Source organism: Cimex lectularius, unplaced genomic scaffold (assembly GCF_000648675.2).
Source record: "Cimex lectularius strain Harlan isolate CLEC.00 unplaced genomic scaffold, Clec_2.1 scaffold18, whole genome shotgun sequence".
Lineage (NCBI taxonomy): Eukaryota > Metazoa > Arthropoda > Insecta > Hemiptera > Cimicidae > Cimex > Cimex lectularius.
In genome coordinates this window covers 706301-725490 of record NW_019392764.1, presented here as the reverse complement: position 1 = coordinate 725490, position 19190 = coordinate 706301, and the positions used below count along the sequence as shown (strand labels likewise).

General features: G+C 32.8%; 1 protein-coding gene and 1 long non-coding RNA gene across 2 annotated transcripts; one reads left to right on the top strand and one right to left on the bottom strand.

Annotated features, from left to right (window-relative positions):
• Positions 1–9027: 9027 nt before the first annotated feature.
• On the bottom strand, positions 9028–11941 carry LOC112127092. Its single transcript, XR_002910384.1, has 3 exons — positions 11858–11941; positions 11644–11720; positions 9028–9131 (listed from the first exon to the last, which is right to left on the bottom strand). It is a non-coding gene; the product is annotated as an uncharacterized LOC112127092 (long non-coding RNA).
• Positions 11942–16841: 4900 nt separating this feature from the next.
• Positions 16842–18547, top strand: LOC106661331. Its single transcript, XM_014384631.2, has 6 exons — positions 16842–16862; positions 17231–17329; positions 17407–17579; positions 17641–17835; positions 17919–18030; positions 18085–18547. The coding sequence occupies exons 1-6, from the start codon at positions 16857–16859 to the stop codon at positions 18286–18288; spliced, it is 789 nt and encodes a 262-aa protein (XP_014240117.1). The 5' UTR covers positions 16842–16856; the 3' UTR covers positions 18289–18547.
• The last annotated feature ends 643 nt before the right edge of the window (positions 18548–19190 follow it).

The following is a 19190-nucleotide window of genomic DNA, read 5'->3' as shown; positions in this document are numbered from 1 at the left end:
AACTAGGGTACCCGAAGACTCGCCGCTGCGCTTAAGCACAATTTTCATATCGGGTCGCATCCCTACTCGCTTTAACGTACCGGACATATCGCACACCCACAAGAAAACTGACACAACTCAACAAAAGAAAATTTTACTAGAGAGACAAATGGAAGTTAATTTTTTTTTACTTATGTATTAAGTCCACACCATTACATTTGTTGGCAATAAAAACTGCCATGATCCATCAATATTTTCTTTCGTTTCTCCAAGACTTAGGCGAAAACACAAAACTTGAAAAATCCGACTGTACTACCCCTTTTTGAGTTGTGACACTTTTCTTGATTTCTGTAATTTAAGTTTGTTTCCTCTACCGATAACGGTGGTCTATGAATGACTATAAGGGTATTATGTATTTTGTAATAGTAACAGACAACATACAAACCTAACAAACGAGCATAAACATCCATATAGTTAATTTTATTAAGGTCATTTTTGATCCAAGTATGCTTTCCTCCTGGAGTCAGAGCTAATTAGTTATTTAAAATTACTATAAACCAAATAAAATAACTACAAACTTACTATAATATACAATATATACAAATCATTGAAATAAAGGTTTTATTGGTTATAAAAAATAATTTAATTAAAACATTAAAAAATCTATGGAGTTATAAAATAATGTAAACGTTAAAATACAACTTTGTTAAAAATTATGAAAAAACAATATTATAACTAAGAATGTTATTAAAATAAAAGAAATGAGACTGAAATAATCGCGAACGCTCTAGATCAAGGCATAGTTTTGAAGAAAAAGGCAAATTCATCTGTTCCTGCCAAGCTTTCGACCTATTTTAAGGTCATCATCAGGGCCTATGTTAATTACACATTACGAAAAACATGTTTGTACTATTGATTTAACAGTTGTTTTTCATATTGTGAAAATGTGACTCTGATACAGCAAAAAATCCTTCACTAAACCAGAAAAACTGACGTAACTCGAACTATGCCACTTTTCCTAATAAATACTCACACATATTTAAAAGCTCTACACAGAACTAGGATATGCCAGTGTTCGTGAATAGTGACAGGAAGTTCCCGCCAATTCCAAATTGACATACAAGTGCTGCCTAGCAGCTAAGAGCCAGTCACAGTTGTGTCATTTTTCCAGTAGCATCACACACCCGAATCCGTAAAAAACAACTAAATAATCCGGTTTTTATACTTTTTCGACTTGTGTCACTTTTCTTGGGCATGTGCTATATTCGCCACTATGACCCAAAATAAGGGTCCTCGTTTAAACCTCGCATGGCCTATTCTTAATCCGGTGAGGATGATTATAATAACAAATGTATCGTTTTATATGAAGTCTGGGTTGAAATGAAAAACCGTATACTTTTCGAACTTTTCCTCTTTTTTGCCATTTTTCAAATGCTATGTAATCAGGGTTCGATTCTCAGCGGCTTATGAAGTGGCCACGGGTAGCTGTTAGTGAAGTCATATTTATTTTACTTATTAAATCTATTATGTTTTAGTGGACTAATTGACCAAATTACTTCTTTCAATTAATTAACATTGTTATGTAATGTCTCGGTTGAGATGGAGAGTTGGTGTCCGAGTGGACCGAAGTCACGTAAGCTCAAGTGGTTAGAGCAGCGGAGTATTGACCGAAGGTTTTGGGTTCGAATCCTGCTCGTGACACTAGCTTTTCATCTCAACCGAGACCTTAAATAAAAAGATTAATTAATTGAAAGATGTAATTTGGCCAATTAGATCACTAAAATGGATTTAATAATAACAAATATTATATGAAATCAATCTTTCCAACCGTTAGTCAACTTAATTTACCTTTATTAACTAATGAAATTTTTGTTAATGGTAAAATGAATAGTGACCATAACTTTTCAATTACTCAAGACTATCTCAACACAAACGAGTACGTTATTGATTTCCTAAGCCGATAACGCAACACGATCTGTCGTAAGTAAATGAAAGCGAGAGGTACCATGCAGGGTCGCTAGAATGCGGCTGACTCACCAAATCGGGATCATGCTTGGTAATGCTGAGTGTTGCATGTGTAAGCTAGGAGTTGTAAGCAATCTACCTTATATAGAATTACATACCTCTTCATCATCATATCCTTTTAGCCGTTGCAACATCTCGGACACAATCGTTAAAGAAACGACTACGTCATGTTGAGCAAAACTAAAAGTCGGATCACAGCATTAGTACAGTTCTGCCAAGGACGACCATCACAGAATAGATTTCAGTTTCACATTGTACGAAATGTTTTCTGTGATATGATTAAAAAAATTATTCTTCATCAGGACATTGTCGCATTCTTCATTTTGGTAAGAATAAAATGTAGCTTTTTCAGTTGCCAAATTATGTTTACAACTTGGGTTGGTGCAAAATTGTTTTATTTTGCTTGTCATGAAAAAAAGCTAAATCATCAAATCTGTTGTGCAACCAAAATAATATATTTCTCGATTGAATCATCATGTGAGATGATAAATGGATTCTGTACGATAACAGGAGGCGTACAGGTCAGCGGTTGGACAAAGATGAAACGTCAAAACACTTCCCGAAACCAAATCCTCACCCAAAAAACTCTCTCTCTCTCTCTCTCTCTCTCTCTCTCTCTCTCTCTCTCTCTCTCTCTCTCTCTCTCTCTCTCTCTCTCTCTNTTGGAAGAGGATTAATAAGTGTTGACATTCATACAAATGAGTAATCCTGTAAACGTAAACAGAATATTTTATATAGATTTTTTTTAATGAAAACTTAAAATCCTGCATTATTTTCCGGACAACCCGATACATACTGTACATCTACATAACAGCCAAAATAAATGCAGAAAAAAAATAATATGCCAGAAGTAAGTTCATAAAGGTAGATAGAAAATGAAAAGAAAAGTTCGAAATTATAGAAAGAGATAGAAGGAGAGGGGGACAGGATGGATGATAGAAATGGTCTAATCTATTCCACAACAATTTACCGTAAGTTTGAAGGATGTATTTGAATTTGGTCTACCCCCAAAGAGCTGTAAGAGGTCAATACCGTAAAAACAGCCTCAAGCAAAATAAAGAAAAAATCACAGCAGGTCTACCCCGAACGTTCGGCCTGTTTCGTTTCGACATTTCATTTTCAGTGCTGGATTATACCAAACTACCGACATCCCGACAGAACTACATAACTACAAAGAGAAATCTCACTTATATTTGCAGGATGGCGCAGGACGTCTGTGGATTTATCAATTCTTCCCGACAAAGTTCATGTTGAATGCATACAAATAAAATATCATTGTTGTTCAGGGATATTACATGACTTATTTCTGAAGTTGGTTGTTCAAAATGTGAACAAAACTGGAATACTCGTTAATGGGGGCCGATGACGGGTTCGTCAGGGCGGTTCCCATTCAACAAAATCGACAGATCGTGAATAACAGATTCCCGATAATTTATGCCCCTGTTCCGGATGGAAAGCCACCGAATAGTTTGGTACAGTGTGTAATTGCCCGTGCAACAATCGTCCCGTTTTACACTGGGTGATAAAATTAAATGGCGCGGTCACTAATCTTAGAAGAAGAGAAGGTTGTAAATAAGGGAAGATAGGAGTTGTAAAAATCCTTTGATACTACTGCTACCCAGGCTAGGCCCGGAAGCCACGGCGAATGCATGGAATGTAAAGTCAACAAACCAGGAAACGAGGTGCGTGCATGACTGAACATCAATAGGATAGAGTTTTTCAATGCATAAATGCCGCAGTAAAATATAAAAAGTACACATATTTATACGCATAAATTTGTATAATAAGTGCAATTTTGGTTTTAAAAATTGAAAGAGCTGTAGATTAGAATTTTTTCTAGTCATGTACTTAGATTAATTCAGAATGAAATTTTTGAACAAATCAACCTGTTTACTAAATAACATTATTATTATTAAATTCACTAGTTTTCCTGGTCCGCTTGACCAATTAATATCTTTCAATTAATTAAAGTTTTTAGTCGAGATAAAAAAGTAATTAAGTTTTTGAGTCGGCTAAATACGCTGTTGCTCTACCACTTGAGCTATCGTGACTTCGATCCACTCGGACCCTAACTTCCCACCTCAACCCCACCTTTTGAATTTTTGAAGCCGAAGGTCATGGGTTCGAAACCCGCTCATTACACTGACTTTTTTATCTCAACTAAAAATCTTGATTAATTGAAAAATTATTATTATTTGGACGTATAATGTTCTTATAGCGTAATTAATTAATAATGTGTATGTGTGTGTGGTGTTTAGTGACCGTTAGTTAATGATTATTTAGAGATCGTGAGATGCGGTCTGGTGTGACGTAGGTTTTAGAAAAACATTTTCCATAACGTTTCGATCTTTATTGAGGTCATCTTCAGGACTCAAAGTGTTTGTTTTCTGTGTAGATGTGTCATTATTGCACCCTCAACCCGACACCCAATAATGACACATCTACACAGAAAACAAACACTTTGAGTCCTGAAGATGATCTCAATAAAGATCGAAACTTTGGCACGACAAAGAAAATGTTTTAGTAAAACCTACGACACACCAGACCGCATCTCACGATCTCCAATTAATCACTAATTAATAACTTCAAGCTATAAGAACATTATACGTCCATATATATTTGTAGTGTATTACTCCATTCTTTATTCTACGTGTTTATTCTACGTTCTAAGTGTTTTATTCTGTTTACGTATCAATCCCACATCCTCTAATAAAATAAACCCAAGCCTCGTTGAATCTCAAAAAAAAAGTACATACTTTCACTCATCAACTAAACCATTCATGTGACCAACATTTTGTTATTAAAGCAAAATCAATTAACAGAAAATAATAAATACAAATTAAAAATACTAAATTATAGTATTATGTGATAAATTTTAAACAGAAGTAAATTCTTGAACAATTTAAAAGAATTGAATGAAAAACTAGTAACCTAACTATTTTTCAGCTAGATAATATTTGTAAAAGCCGTTCGTTACGTTTTGCTAACTTGTTACTAGCAATCGATCTAGCAATTTTCTATGAAATATTAGACGTTAACTTTATTTTTTAAAAATTATATACATATATGCTAAAATTATATTCATTATATAAACATATTCACGAGGAAGTGACAAGGAATAATTTGCCAACCTCTCAAGATGGTGAAACATTGGAAAACATGACCACCACAGATATACAGCAAGAAAAGGAGGGGCCAAATAGATAGTATTAAGTATCTATATGAAACTAAATTGGTAAAAAGTTTTTTTTATATAATTTGAAGTACATTAGAACTACCTTCAAGTAGGTAACAAGTTACATTGATCAAGGTAATATATACAAAATTAAAACCAAGAGTGGAAAAAACACCCATTGGTATTACTCCGATGTTACTAATAAATATTGTCTGTTTAATTGAGACTTGTGTCATTATCACTTTCACTATCATCCCTATCACTTCCTAGGAGATCTCGCGGCCATTGTCTTTTCATCGGCGCGGCGGGGAGGGTTTGAGGGGGTTAGTAGGGATGCGAAGTTTTTGGTGTGCTGATTTACCGTAGTTGGGAGGTTTTTATGAAATTTACGGTAACGAGAACGGATTTCATCTTGAACGAAAGGGATATGTAAGTCTGTATATGTAGTTAGGTAAAAAGTAGAGTTTAAAATTACTTGAAAGAAGAATCAAAATACTGTATAATATAAATACCCAGTAAAGTACCCCTGTGTTCAGAGCATGCAAAATAAATTGTCTATGTTGTCTATGATGGCTATTATAACAATGAAGATTTTTTAATCTTTCATCTGTATTAACATCTTAAAGATTTGTTGTCTCGTGTAAATTCCGTCCATACATTTATTTAATTTTTTTACAAGTAAGTTACAAGAGGTGCATAAATATTTTGTTAATGTAATTTAATTATATATGGTTGCCTAGATTCGCTAATATTTATTATTTGATTAGTTGTCATTATAAGTCATAACATAAATTAACAAAAAATCGTGGTTAGCTCAAAGAACTAAGCACAGATTAAAATGATGAGAGGTTAATGTTTTTGGCAGTAAAATCATCATAACTGACAATTAACAATATAATAATGTATAATGCTTTAACAAAAGAGTTTCCGGAAGAAAAAAGATTTTTTCAGTCGTAGAGATTTCCCCCTTTTACACTTAAACGTCGATTGGGCAAATGGTTTTTCTGTAATTTTTCGCTTCTTGATTGACGTACATATTTCTTCTAGGTCTACATTGCTCAAAAATGGCTTTCCTCGTTAAGAAACCTTTTCCTAGCTACTCTCTTCTAGAAATAGTCTACATTGATTATCTGTTAATAGTCCCATATTTTTAAAGTGGTATCTTACTATATACATTTCTGGCATAGATTCATACTTCTACAATCTATGCCACAAAATGGATTTGTGTTGTTCCAAGGTTTCTTTATTAGCTAGTTTGCTTCGTAGTTTGAAATTCCTTCATGGCCCTGCCCATCTCATCGTTAGGCTACTTGTAGATCATTTTTTTCGGTAGTTCAGGCTAGTTGTGAGTTGATCTCATAATCTTGGAGAGCTGTTAGATTTGTCTGATAGTGTTCATAGTGATCCACCATTGAGATATTTGTTACTTAATTCATGTGCGCATGTTTTTATAGCTAGCAAATCGACTTGAAAATTGGGCGTGGGTGAGCCCAAAGTTCATGTGTGCTCATAATTAGACCACTAACTTTATGCCCATTCCCATACCGTTTCCGACCTTTGAGTTATTGTTAATTATATTACTATTTTCAAGACTATCGAATCCCTGATTTTATAACTTTTAAAGACAAAATAATGCTTTAATTGGAATTCAACTAAAAGTGTCCAGAAATGAAAAAAGTCAGAATCTTGCCTCACCCTTCTTATACAAATGATCAATTCACGATTTCTGAAAGAGAGAGAGAGAGAGAGAGAGAGAGAGAGAGAGAGAGAGAGAGAGAGACTGATAGACAGATAAGCACGCAGACAGAGAAAATAAGGAATTACTGATATGTACAATGTGCAAAGGACATACCACCGGCAACTTGGTTACAAGTCAATGCAGATTCACAATAAATCAAATTATACTAATATTTCATTTTTACTTTTCAAAAAATTGTTTATATGTTTCTCCACGTGTTTTAAATTAATATTACCTGAACATTAGTGTAATAATGCCAAGGGTTGTTAAGTCGACCGAAATCCACATGATTTATATTTTTCGTCCCTACAAACCATGTTTAATTAGCCTCAGGTCTTTGATTTACAGTAGCCGCCCTCTATTTTTTCTGTTGAGCTTTCTTTGGAACTAACTGATATATGGTTTAGAAAGAGAGGAAAGTATAATTATTAACATATGGCATTAACGACGTGAATGAATTTTGAAATACTCCAACGAAAAAACAATTTATATTTTTTTTCTCTAAACAGTTTAAAAATTATATACAAAGAGAATAGATAATTATCTTTGAACTAAAATAACCTTTAGTTAATCATCACTAAAGCAGAAATTAATTAATTCCTGTCATACTTTACAATAATTTGGCTAATTATTAAAATGTCAAAATTCCAATTTAATTTAATCAGTATTTGGTAAGTGAAAAAGTTAAAGATCAAAGTTTTCTTTTCGCATTTAAACGCCAATAAATTAATAGTAACCTTTCTCTCTATTTTTATTTTTCCTTTCGCTTTCATAACAATAAACTAAATTTTTTGTAAAAATAGTGCCACAGATAATAAATATTTATTATTCACAAGTTGTTGGTACAACAATACAATTGTAGTGAATTTTCTTTTCATTCTGACAGTACACACCCCTAAACCTTATACTCTGTACGTTTTATCAAAGATATTATTTGTAAAATATTAAATTGTAGCTTCCTCTGATATGATTAATAAATCATTCGCAAAAACTCAAAGTTTATTAATCCGTAAATAAAATTAAGGAAAAAACTAAAAAGCAGTAAATCAGCTTGAGTGCTTTTATTTTTATAAATTATCTGACAAAATAAAAAAAACTTTCAAATCTGTATAAGCATGGTTAGTATTGTTTCACCCAAATGGTAACGATTGATTGTTGGAAGATTATACAAAATCTCATTAGTGAACAGAAATAAATTAGGTTTTTCCATTTTTTGAAATTACTTTATATAAACCACCCAACATAATCGAAATGTTATACACGGTAAGAAGGCAATTTAAGTAATATTTACATTTGTGGAAAAGACAAATATACAAAATATAAGGCAATAAATAATCCTTAAATTGAGAGATTTCCTCTTGAATCTGCGAAATGATAAATCTGTAGTTTCATATCATTTTGGTTTCGGCATCCTCGGCGTTTTTTCTGTGGGTGATGAACCTGCAGTTTGGTTGTTTCCGATCATTTTTGACTCCGAATCTCCGTGTTATGACTTACATAAATATGAATCAAATATGAGTAATATTTATATTCATTTGTTGTAGAAGACCGGGTTGCAGTCTCTGGTTCCTCACTCTTTAAAGTTTTAGGCGGAAATGTTCTTTTAATAAATTCTTCTATTTAGACTTGGCTGAATGAGCCAGCCATCTAGTGGCTATTCTTAAACGTGTATTTTAAAAAACCTTAAGTCTTTTAAATTTTGTATTTGGTGCAACTCAACATATTTCAGACCCACATATTAAACTGGCTCTTAATATCGAAGTAAAAATGAAAACTGAGTACGATTTTTTTAATAGATATATTTTTAGATCTTTTAATTTATATGTCAAAAAAAGTACAATCTTTTCATTAAATATTATACACATGGCTAATGTAACAAATTAATAAAGCGATCAGTTTGTAAAATCAATGGAAGATATTCAGATTAGTAACTGATATAATAATTTTCATTTTTATAGCTTTTTAGTAATGTAATAATTCTAATTTTTTATTAAGTTCTTTCATGAAATTTTTATAATAATAATTACATAATAATATCAATATTGGAAAGAATTCATGTTCATTGCATTCATTGCATAATAGAAAATTAAAATAGTCCTTAAATTGTAGATTTCCTGCTAGGCCCGCGCGGTGATGAACCTGTAGTTTGGTCGTTTTTCATTATTTTGGTATCCATATCCTCGCTGTGAAGTTTGAACCTGTTAGTTTGGCCAACTGTGAAATTAAAAATACTACACATAGAACAAAATTCATGGTTTTCACAAGAAAACATTAAAAAAAATTATAAAAAACGATTGACAAGTTATTCAGATATCGTGAGATGCGGTCGGGTGTGATGTAGGTTTCAGAAAAACATTTTCTTTATCGTGCCAACGTTTCGATCTTTTATTGAGATCATCTTCAGGGCTCAAAGTGTTTGTCTTCTGTGTAATTGTGCCATCCTTGCGTGTCGTGTTGAGAGTGCCCAGATTAAGACAAGTTTTCACTGGCAATCCTCCGAAACCCGTTTTTGGAAAAACACGTGGATTTACCAAGCATATCAATTAAATGTAGTTAACTAAAAATATCATAAGTCTACAATATTTGTCTCCACGTTTTGATGGAAATGGCCGAAAGGAGGAAAGGACAATGTCCTCCGACGCAGGACGACTATGGAAGAAGCCCGTTTCCATAGCGACCCCTCCAGACCACACCCTCTCTTGAGGATGAAAGGATCAGAGCAGGCCATGTCTTCCGAAGCCATCTCAAATTAGACCTCGATGTTGTTCAATTGCCATACGCATTTTTCAAAACATCAAACATGATCCACAAAAAATTTACGATATAACATAAAATAATGATGTTTTATATTTATTACTAAGCTGCAATAAAAGACAATGAGATGAAGAATGAACATTAACAGACAGAATTAATAATAACAAACAGGGAACAAGTGTAAATAAAGGACCTACATAATCGATTCATTTTCCGGTATGTTTTGTATGTAAGCAATATAAGCATAATACATTGATTTTGTCCTTTTATACGGGGTGTCCCAGTTCCTTCTGACGAAACTCTGGGAATCCATTCTACTCTTTGTTTGGAGCAAAAAATGCCCAGGAGAAAATTTTCGGAAAGTTTTCTATTTTGAAGATATTCGTCAATTTATGTTTTTTCAACTTTTCCCTATCTTATACCACATAAAAACGCTTTCAACTTCCAAAATGTTGAGACTACAACAAATCCAATTAAAACATTTGAAAGAACGCTAAATTTTCTGTAAGATACTTCCATTTGCAACAATCTGAATGACATAAAATGTTAGCCAATATCAGGTGGAACAATATGTCAAAATTACAAAATTTAAAATTTTGGTCATGATTGCACGTTCTACTGAGGTTACAAAAAAATACCTACAACTTGTCAAATTTCACAAAAACTTCTTCATTTAATATGCTTTACGTTGATATATCCAGATTTTTAAATAACGTTCTAGTAGAGTTGAAAAATAACAATTGAATGTTCGAAAACGTGATCTAAGGTAAATTTGAAGGGGGGAGAAATAAATCAATTAGAGCTCGCTTTGTAAAATGAAATTTATTATTTATTTATTTTAAATTTTGTAATTTTGACATATTCCAACTGATATTGGCTAACATTTTATGTCATTCAGATTATTGCAAATAGAAGTAGCTTACAGCAAATTTAGCGTTCGTTCAAATGGTGTAATTGGATTTGTTGTAGTCTCAACATTTTGGAAGTAGTAAGCGTTTTTGTGTGGTAAGATAGGGAAAAGTTGAAAAACCTAAATTGACGAATATCTTCAAAATAGAAAACTTTCCGAAAATTTTCTCCTGGCCTTTTTTTACTCCAAACGAAGAGTAGAATCGATTCCCTGAGTTTCGTCAGAAGGAAATGGGACACCCTGTATAATCTGTTTAAAGAATTATGGGAGTTGTTAAATTGTGATGGATGTTCTCAAAGCATTTAATTTGCACCTTAACATAAAACAGTTTTTAAAAAAATGAAAATTTTTCCTCTGGTCCGCTCATTTTCGCTATTAAACAGTCACCATCTAAGAATTAATTCAATTACTAATTTACAACTGTTAAACAGAGAAATAAACAATTTTTATCTAAAAATGTATATACATATTAGTTATAATGCGATGGGTGGTCTGTAAATTGATGAACATGTATTTATCAGTTTTACTGAAATTCATCCGAAGGCATCTAAGAATTGATTGATGTACACAACTTTGCAAAGATTTGCACGGAGTTAATCAGACAATCATTTTTCATGTAAAAAGTGTTTTTAAGTTAAATATAATAATTTAGAACGAATGATATTTCGTCGAATTTGAACTTTTACTCTTTGCTATTTAACTGGCCAAACAATTGACCAGCCTTTTTCTTTTTGTTCTCAAAGTTGATGAAATACATATTGAAAATAATGATATAACAAAATAAATTATGACCATGATACTTTTTACTATTTCACTCACATTGCAATTGTTTTTTGAGAGAAATTTAACAATTGCAGTGAATAATGTGCAAGTTGCTGATGTTATACCTACGAAATAAATCCAAAATGTCCATTTCTGATCATTCCGCTCATCATGTTTTGTCGTCTAAGAATTGATTAAAAAATAACTTTACAAATGTTTGCATAAAGACGACCAGTTGTAGTGTACATAATGATATAATAAAACAAATTATAAACACCTTGCTTTTCCTAATTCACTTACTTTAAAATTGATTAGACATCTTTTCATTTCTTCCCATGCTGTCAAAGTTAAGGGATTTCTTGAGTACATAGATTTTTCTGTAAATTAATCAACTTAATAACATTCTCGCTCTTCCTATGTCATCAACAAATAATTTGTTTGAAAACACAATTTTAAAACTATTTGCAGAAAGACAATATATATCAATATATCAAATTAGACCAAAAACTTGTACCCTCTAGTGAACTGGTCCACCCCTCTCATTATTCATCCTTCGGTGTAACTCCTCCTTAAATCACTTATCCTGGAAACATTTAAAATTATGTCTATTGTCCAGTTGTCTCACGCTAAGCAGAGAGTATAAAAACCTCAATGAAACCCCATTACAAAGAGCATCCCAAAAATGCAATTCATGCTTCGAAATTTCCAGGAGTTAATGTTTATCGCTTGCGTATTTGTTGATGACTCATTCCAGATAAAACATAATAAATTATCAGTCAAAATTTCAAAAAAAAAATTGGATAGTGGATTTTCAATATCATCTAGTACTTAATTGGTGGAAACGTTTCCGAAATGATTAACGCAAATCAAAGACGTTTTGAAATTATGAACGTATCGCACATTACGAGCAGGTCTTAGGTCGGGTTATTGACACTGAAATAAACAGCACAGTAATTTTTGAAATGCAAAATATTTAATAGATCTTTTATCGCCTGGCAATAAATGGTGGAACGCATGTAGTTCGAATTTATCTGGGCAAAATTGATAAAATATAGGCTGCTCAGCCTGCGTATATTCTTAAAGTCAGGCCACCTGACTGTAACCTTTACTCATTTGGCACATGGCATCCCATTGAAATCTACAAGGATTCGATATGATTATCAAAATATTACATTGTTATTCAAAACCGTTTTTACCTGTTAAATTAAACTGTTAAAACTTATTGTTAATGATACATATTGAAACTGGTGTCTTTGTAGATTAATATAATTTGAAGTTGACTTATTGAAAATTTAGGATTAATGAATGGATACCCTTTGGTTATCCGATGGCTCTTAAAGAACATCAAAGACCAATGATTATATTATGACTTTCTTGATATTTGGGCTTAATTGTTTTAGCCTTTTAACGATTTCATGGACGACAACTACATTTTTTTGTTTTAACGTCGATCAAAATGTACATAAGCAAACAGCTGGCATGGCCACCAGTCGTTCGCGTTTTCAATCTCCTTTTCAAAATTTGTTTAACCCGAATTTTATTGTATTCGTTTGCCACCTATCAGGATTCAGGATTAGCGCCTTTGTCGAAAGCATCCCCGTGGAAAAGTTAAGATGGTGGAAGACCTTAAACTAAATCCCCCCATACATTCGGCTAATAAATTTTCTCCCTTTTATTGGACAGTTGTGCGGTTTTATTAGTGGCTGTAAAATGTCGGAAGGGGGGCTAATTTGTTATTTACGCCTCTGATGTTGGGGAGATTTAACGACGGTTGACACCGCTTTACAGTTCAGATTGTAAATTACGTTTCGTTTTTGGGCCAATGGTGAGGAAGAAAAGCGCCGACCAATAGAACGCTACTGAAACCTATTGAAAACTCAGCCGAGTGAAAAATTTCTTCCCCAATAGATTTTAAATCCAGACAGAGAAAAAATTAACTGTTGCATACAAATTATCATTAAGGGTAAAAGCTTGGAAAATTGCAGGCAAACATGCTCTGGAGATTCAGAATGTTCAATGATTGTTGGTACCATTTTTCAAAACTGAAAGCAACGAAAAGTTACTTTTTATAACACCTAGTTAATTATACTACAAAGTAACAATGGAATGATTATTGGCTCAACACAATGATTCTATGAATCGTTTTACAAATTTAGCCCGATCTAGGAAGATTGTTTCAATTCCTACTATTTATACATGATAGCAAGGTGTAGGTTGGATTGAGGTTGGAAGGTTTGGTTGAACCCCATGGTTATGATATAGCTTTTAATATGGTCTATTCTATGTGAGACTTTTGTATATAGGGGGATAATTTGGATCCGGCAAGAACACGTTTATTAGTCGTGCTTGCTTTATATATAGCCCAAGCTAAGGGATGACTTTTTCGATTGAAACAGAAATAAAATTGTAATTGACTGAAAGGAAATAATACGTTGAAAGGTAGTTTATCCTTTGGGACTTAATTGTAGAACCACTGCTAGGAGAAATAAGACTACAGGTTTCGTTCGGGATTTGATGATAATATGGTGACGTCATCAGTATATACAATATATATGAGAATTTTATTGTCAAAATTCGAATGGATCCGGCATTGTATACTATGTATAATACAAGGAAGAGGATACAACACAAACTCTAAAGTATCTGTCATCCAGATAGAATGCCCTTCAGTGACCCAAAATCAAAGTCAGAAATAGGGATGGGCGATATTGGTCTATCAAATATATCGATATTTGGTTACTCTCTTACGCTCGTTTGATATACTGGCAGAGATTAACTTCTCTCCTTCCGATATATATTTTTTTTATTGGGGCTTTTTAGGAAGAACCCCGAGATAAGAAAACATAAAAAAAGCCTCCGGGATTTCCTTGGGGATATCCTCTACCGAACCCACCGAAAACCCCGGGGAGGATTTTCCTCAAGGGAATCTTCAGAGTAAAGGCGTAGTTCTGTGCTGACTGGTGGTGGTTGTTGGTTGTTCTCGTGGTTTTCTCAAGGTGGAAAAAGAATCATAATTGAATTTTTTCTTAATTCATGAATTTCTGTTTTCGTTAAAAATTAATTTACATTGATATAAGTATGCTGTCATTAATAATATATAATGATAAAAATGCGTACATATAGTTTAAAATGCAGGTCAAGTTTGGGGCTATCGCGAATATGAAGAGATAGAAAAAGTTCACCGTTTTTTTGTTCGTAAGTTGTTTGCCCTGCCATCATCAACTCCTAATTATATGTTGTATATTGAGACTGGCATAGAACTGTTGTTTGTTTATTCTTTAAGGTTACATTTTAAGTTTATTTTGAAATCGCTTCAAGCTCCTGATTCTCGCCTGGCAAAAATTTCATCACTTGAAGTTATTAAGGATAACATATCCTGGTTCAGATCCTGGAATTCTCTTGCGGAGAGGTATAATGTGGCTCGGTTCTCTTTGGATAATTTTGCAGCGTGGTCTGAAATGTTTTCCAATCTTCTTCATATTATGGGGGCTCGTCATCGAGAGAGTTGTATTTCTCGTGCCGTGGACTCAAATAGATTCCAGCTCTACAAGGAGTTGAATCATTCCCTAACTCCTTGCAATGTTTTTTCTGCTCCAGCAAATGATGTTCCGTTCTCTTTTTTCCGCTGGTGGTTTAAAATTCGAGGGGAGCTGTTGTTCCTGAATTTCAGGCCTTGCGTTGGGAGTACTCCTGCCACTGCAGTGTGCTCTCTATGCAACTCAGGTGATCGTGAGGATGCATTTCATTTTCTCGCTAGATGCTCGGTCCTGAACGAATTGAGGTATCTGTATGTGAGTAAGGGTTTTCTGACGAGGGAAGAGCTCATAGCCCTACTGAACGGCTCCGATTGCCGGGATCTTGTTGATTTTGCTCGGAAAGCCTGGTTTTACAGATATGAATACATTGGAATGTAGGGAAGTAATATTCTGTTCGTCTTATTTCGTTTCTTTTTTGTTTGTCTTTTGTTTTTTATTTTGTTCTGTTTGTCTTAATACATATAATTTCTAGCTTGTGGGCTTCTAAATGCGAATTCTGTTTGGCTGTGGGGTCCCTTTGTAAGTTGGAATCCTTTTGTTCTTTCAAGTGTCATTTTTATTATTTTCAAAGTTTATCGCAATTCAACCTTGTAATTTGAAAATCCTGTAAATAATTGTAACCTCTGAAGTTGATATTTTAAATTCTCCTTTTCTTATAATTATATAATTATGCATATTCTTGGGATAGTAATGCACTCCGAACTCTGGCTGACGGTTTTAATACCATGCCATAATAATACTGTTTTTTATTTTTAACTCTAAATTTTTTCATTTTGTAAATAAAGTATATCTATCTATCTATCTAGTTTGAAATAAACAATAAAATACGAGTGTAGTAAATATCCTTTCCCCCAGATCTCTTTTTCTATACAAAAGATTAAGAAAAAAATTGAAAACATGGAAGGAATCGTCAAATGTATCTATCTGCCATCTAAATACTTTATTTTGACGACGAAAACAATAAGAACATTTTCCTTCCGAACTACCGAAGGTAGGGGAAGGCTTGTATTCGTGCGGGAAATCGAAAAAAGTTTTGTCCTCCAAAATTCAAATTTCCACTTGCATGTTGCGTTTCAGACCCTAATGAACAAATTTGCTTCCGTGTCTGTTTTTATTTGTATGGTCAATTCCTTTTAACCGGAAAAATTATGAAACCATGTGACCAATTATTATGAAATTTTCAGGGATTACGTACGCGGGTTGCTTTTTTATGATCCCCTATGAATTTTTCACCCACCGGATTAACATATGCTTAAACGTAAAATCACGTACACAGCAATATCTCTGAAACCATTTGTCGGATTCTTGTGAAATTTTCAGGGATTATTAATGCGTGAAATAAAATATATATTACCACCCACTTGGCAGACTTTTTTTTCCTCCTTTTGCATCGATATTTGTAGGTTCATTACTCAGAAATGACTGTAGCTAGAACTGTGTGGTGATTAGTGACCGTTAATCGATAATTATTCAGAAATCGTGAATCGTGACACCAGACCGCATCTCACGATTTCTGAATAATTGTAGCTAGAACGTTCTGTTTTGAATCACTTCAAGAACAAAATAGAGGGATTTTATACAAATAAATTCATCATAAAATAATTAAAATTGCCAATAATGCCAAAGTTACTTCCATCATTCAATAAATTGAAGATCTACAGAAAATTGAAGAAGTGGTTCTGGAAGTATTTTATTACTTTGGGAATTAGAAAATAGAGGGCTGAGCCCTTTTTCAACCCCAATTCTTTCATCTCCAAACAAATATTTTTTTAAAGATTTTTTAATACTTTTTATTTTTACCTCTTTTTACTATCTTTTTTTTAATTGAGATAGATATTCCTATCTGGAATATACAGGGAGTACCTACTTTAGGTATGAAGTGGTACTCAAAATCAGTCTATCTTATCACTCCCAGATCCCTTCAAATTGTACGATTCTTAGTTTTAGTCATCATTCAGCAGTTATTTTATTGATAAAATGAAGGTAAATTGTTTTTCTACATAATTACAGGACTGTTTAATATGTACGATTATTTAATGTTCATAAGTTTAATTAAATGTAACTGTACACTATATTTAAATTATTTAACTGAACGTGACATAAAAATTTTAAATTTTAAATCTGGCTAAGTAAACCGTGTTTTCATTATGAGAAATTGAGTACATATTTTATATGTAATAAAAACGTATTCTTTGAAAAGTACAATCTGCCTGTCCAAGTCTGGTAGAAGGCTGGTTTCATAATCCCAAATAAAATTTGTATATTAGACGAAAACAATGGAATTAATTACCAGATATGAATAAGAAAACATGTTTAATAGTCAAATATGAATAATATTTAAAAAATTTCAGGTTTTCCATTGGTTCATTCATTTTTTTATACTGCATGAACTTTGCTTTTGTGAAATAATTGAAAATTTACTTATGAAAAGTCTGCAGAAAATTTCACAAGTAAGTAAGTATTGTTTTATGAAAATAAAATGAACTTTTTACAAAGTCTTTATGACGACTAAGGTTTTACCATATAGATCACAGAGGTAACATGTTCCGACGGCCAATTGGTGCATGTGCCATGGCGAGATGAGGACCTACAAACCCTGATGGAAAAGCTTTTCAAAAAGCTGAAAGAGATTGCCATAGACAATGACACCTTTCATTACAATGATGTAAATTATTTTGACAAAGATGGATATGGTTTAATGTATGCTGAAAAAACAAAAACATACGAGAATAAGTATTTATTTAAATTCATCTTTGCCTAGATTTCGAGGAAGTGGAGGAAATTTTATAGTGCAGGGTACGGCATCAATGAATGTCAGCCATCTTGTGGCAACCCATAATGATACGCTGCATTTTGAACTTATCCTGACTTTTGGCGAAGTTCAGTTGACTGGCTATTATAATTTCACTTTTGACATTTTAACAATGCTACCTTTATTTGGCGCAGGAGATTTTGGGTATGTATGATTGTTCTGAAATTTATTGTGTAAAGAATTTTATTTCTGTATGTAAATCATCATTTTTTTTTGCTTCTTTTTAGTTTAATAGTTCCATCACTGACATTAAACATAACCATGGACCTGAAGCAGACAATTGATCAGATCCTTCAAATAACAGAATCTAATTTTCTGCTGAAAATTCCCAAGTTTGAGGTAGGAAAATTCGTGAGAAAACTGAAATAAAAACATAATGATAAACTTTTTCAGGTAGATTTTGAGAATCTGCTAGGAAGCAAGGTCTACAGTAAATTGATCCCGGCTATAATTAATGATGTCGCAGAAGATCTGGTCGGCTATGAAAAATATGTCATGAAAATTTTAAATGTAGCATCACGAATAAACAATGAGTTATGTAACATCAAATTTACCTATGACAAAATGATCGATGCTATAACACATTTTATACAGTAACCTTGTGCATTAACTACTATTTAACTATTTATAATTATTATTTAAAAATTAGTTATTTTTACATTTTCAAAATATATAGGTACCCTTGCCCAAACATTTTTTTAAAAGCAAAGCGCTGCAAATTTTTGTTGTTATTGATTTTCTCTTACAAAATGACGTTTTTACTATGCACCAGTTATATAATGCTGCTACCTATGTATTATAATTACCAATGCAACCAATTGTATTACGTACAATATATCAATTTATAATTATGTCACCGACTTGTAATAATTAACACTGTCACAAATTTATGATACTTTTTGGTTTTTCCTCCATTTGGAGTCGTTAGGAATTCTTCTTTAGCACTTAAAATTTTGTTTGTTGATCTCTTATAATGGTTTTCCTGGAAAATTTTAGTTTCTTTAACGTACACAATTCTTCTAAGCGGTATAGTATCAAGGTTGTACATTGCTCAAGAATGACTGCAATTATATAGGATGTTCTATTGTTTCCTTCTAGTTTGTACAAACTCGACAGTAGTCGTCTGTTGTTTTCTTTAAAAAGATAGTTCTTACTCACAGTTTTGTTGTTTTCAATTTCCGGATTTCAAGATTAAAGCTCATCATCAGATTGAAGGAGTTATAGTTCTCTCGACGTGAATTGTAAGAGTGAACCCACCAACGTGACGTTCTAATGAGAAGCTGGTTTTTATTGCCGGTCAATTTTACAACAAAAACCTATAATTCATTTTGATGGGGTGGCTGAATCCAATTGTTGCTTCTATTAAAGTTAATTCTTTGTTCTTTTTACTAGCAACCTGACAATAAATATTTTTTGACATCCACTGTTTTTAGATAAGGTTTTAATTGTATCTAACTCTTTTTTATAATTAGCAGGTGTTATGCGATTTTCATCATACC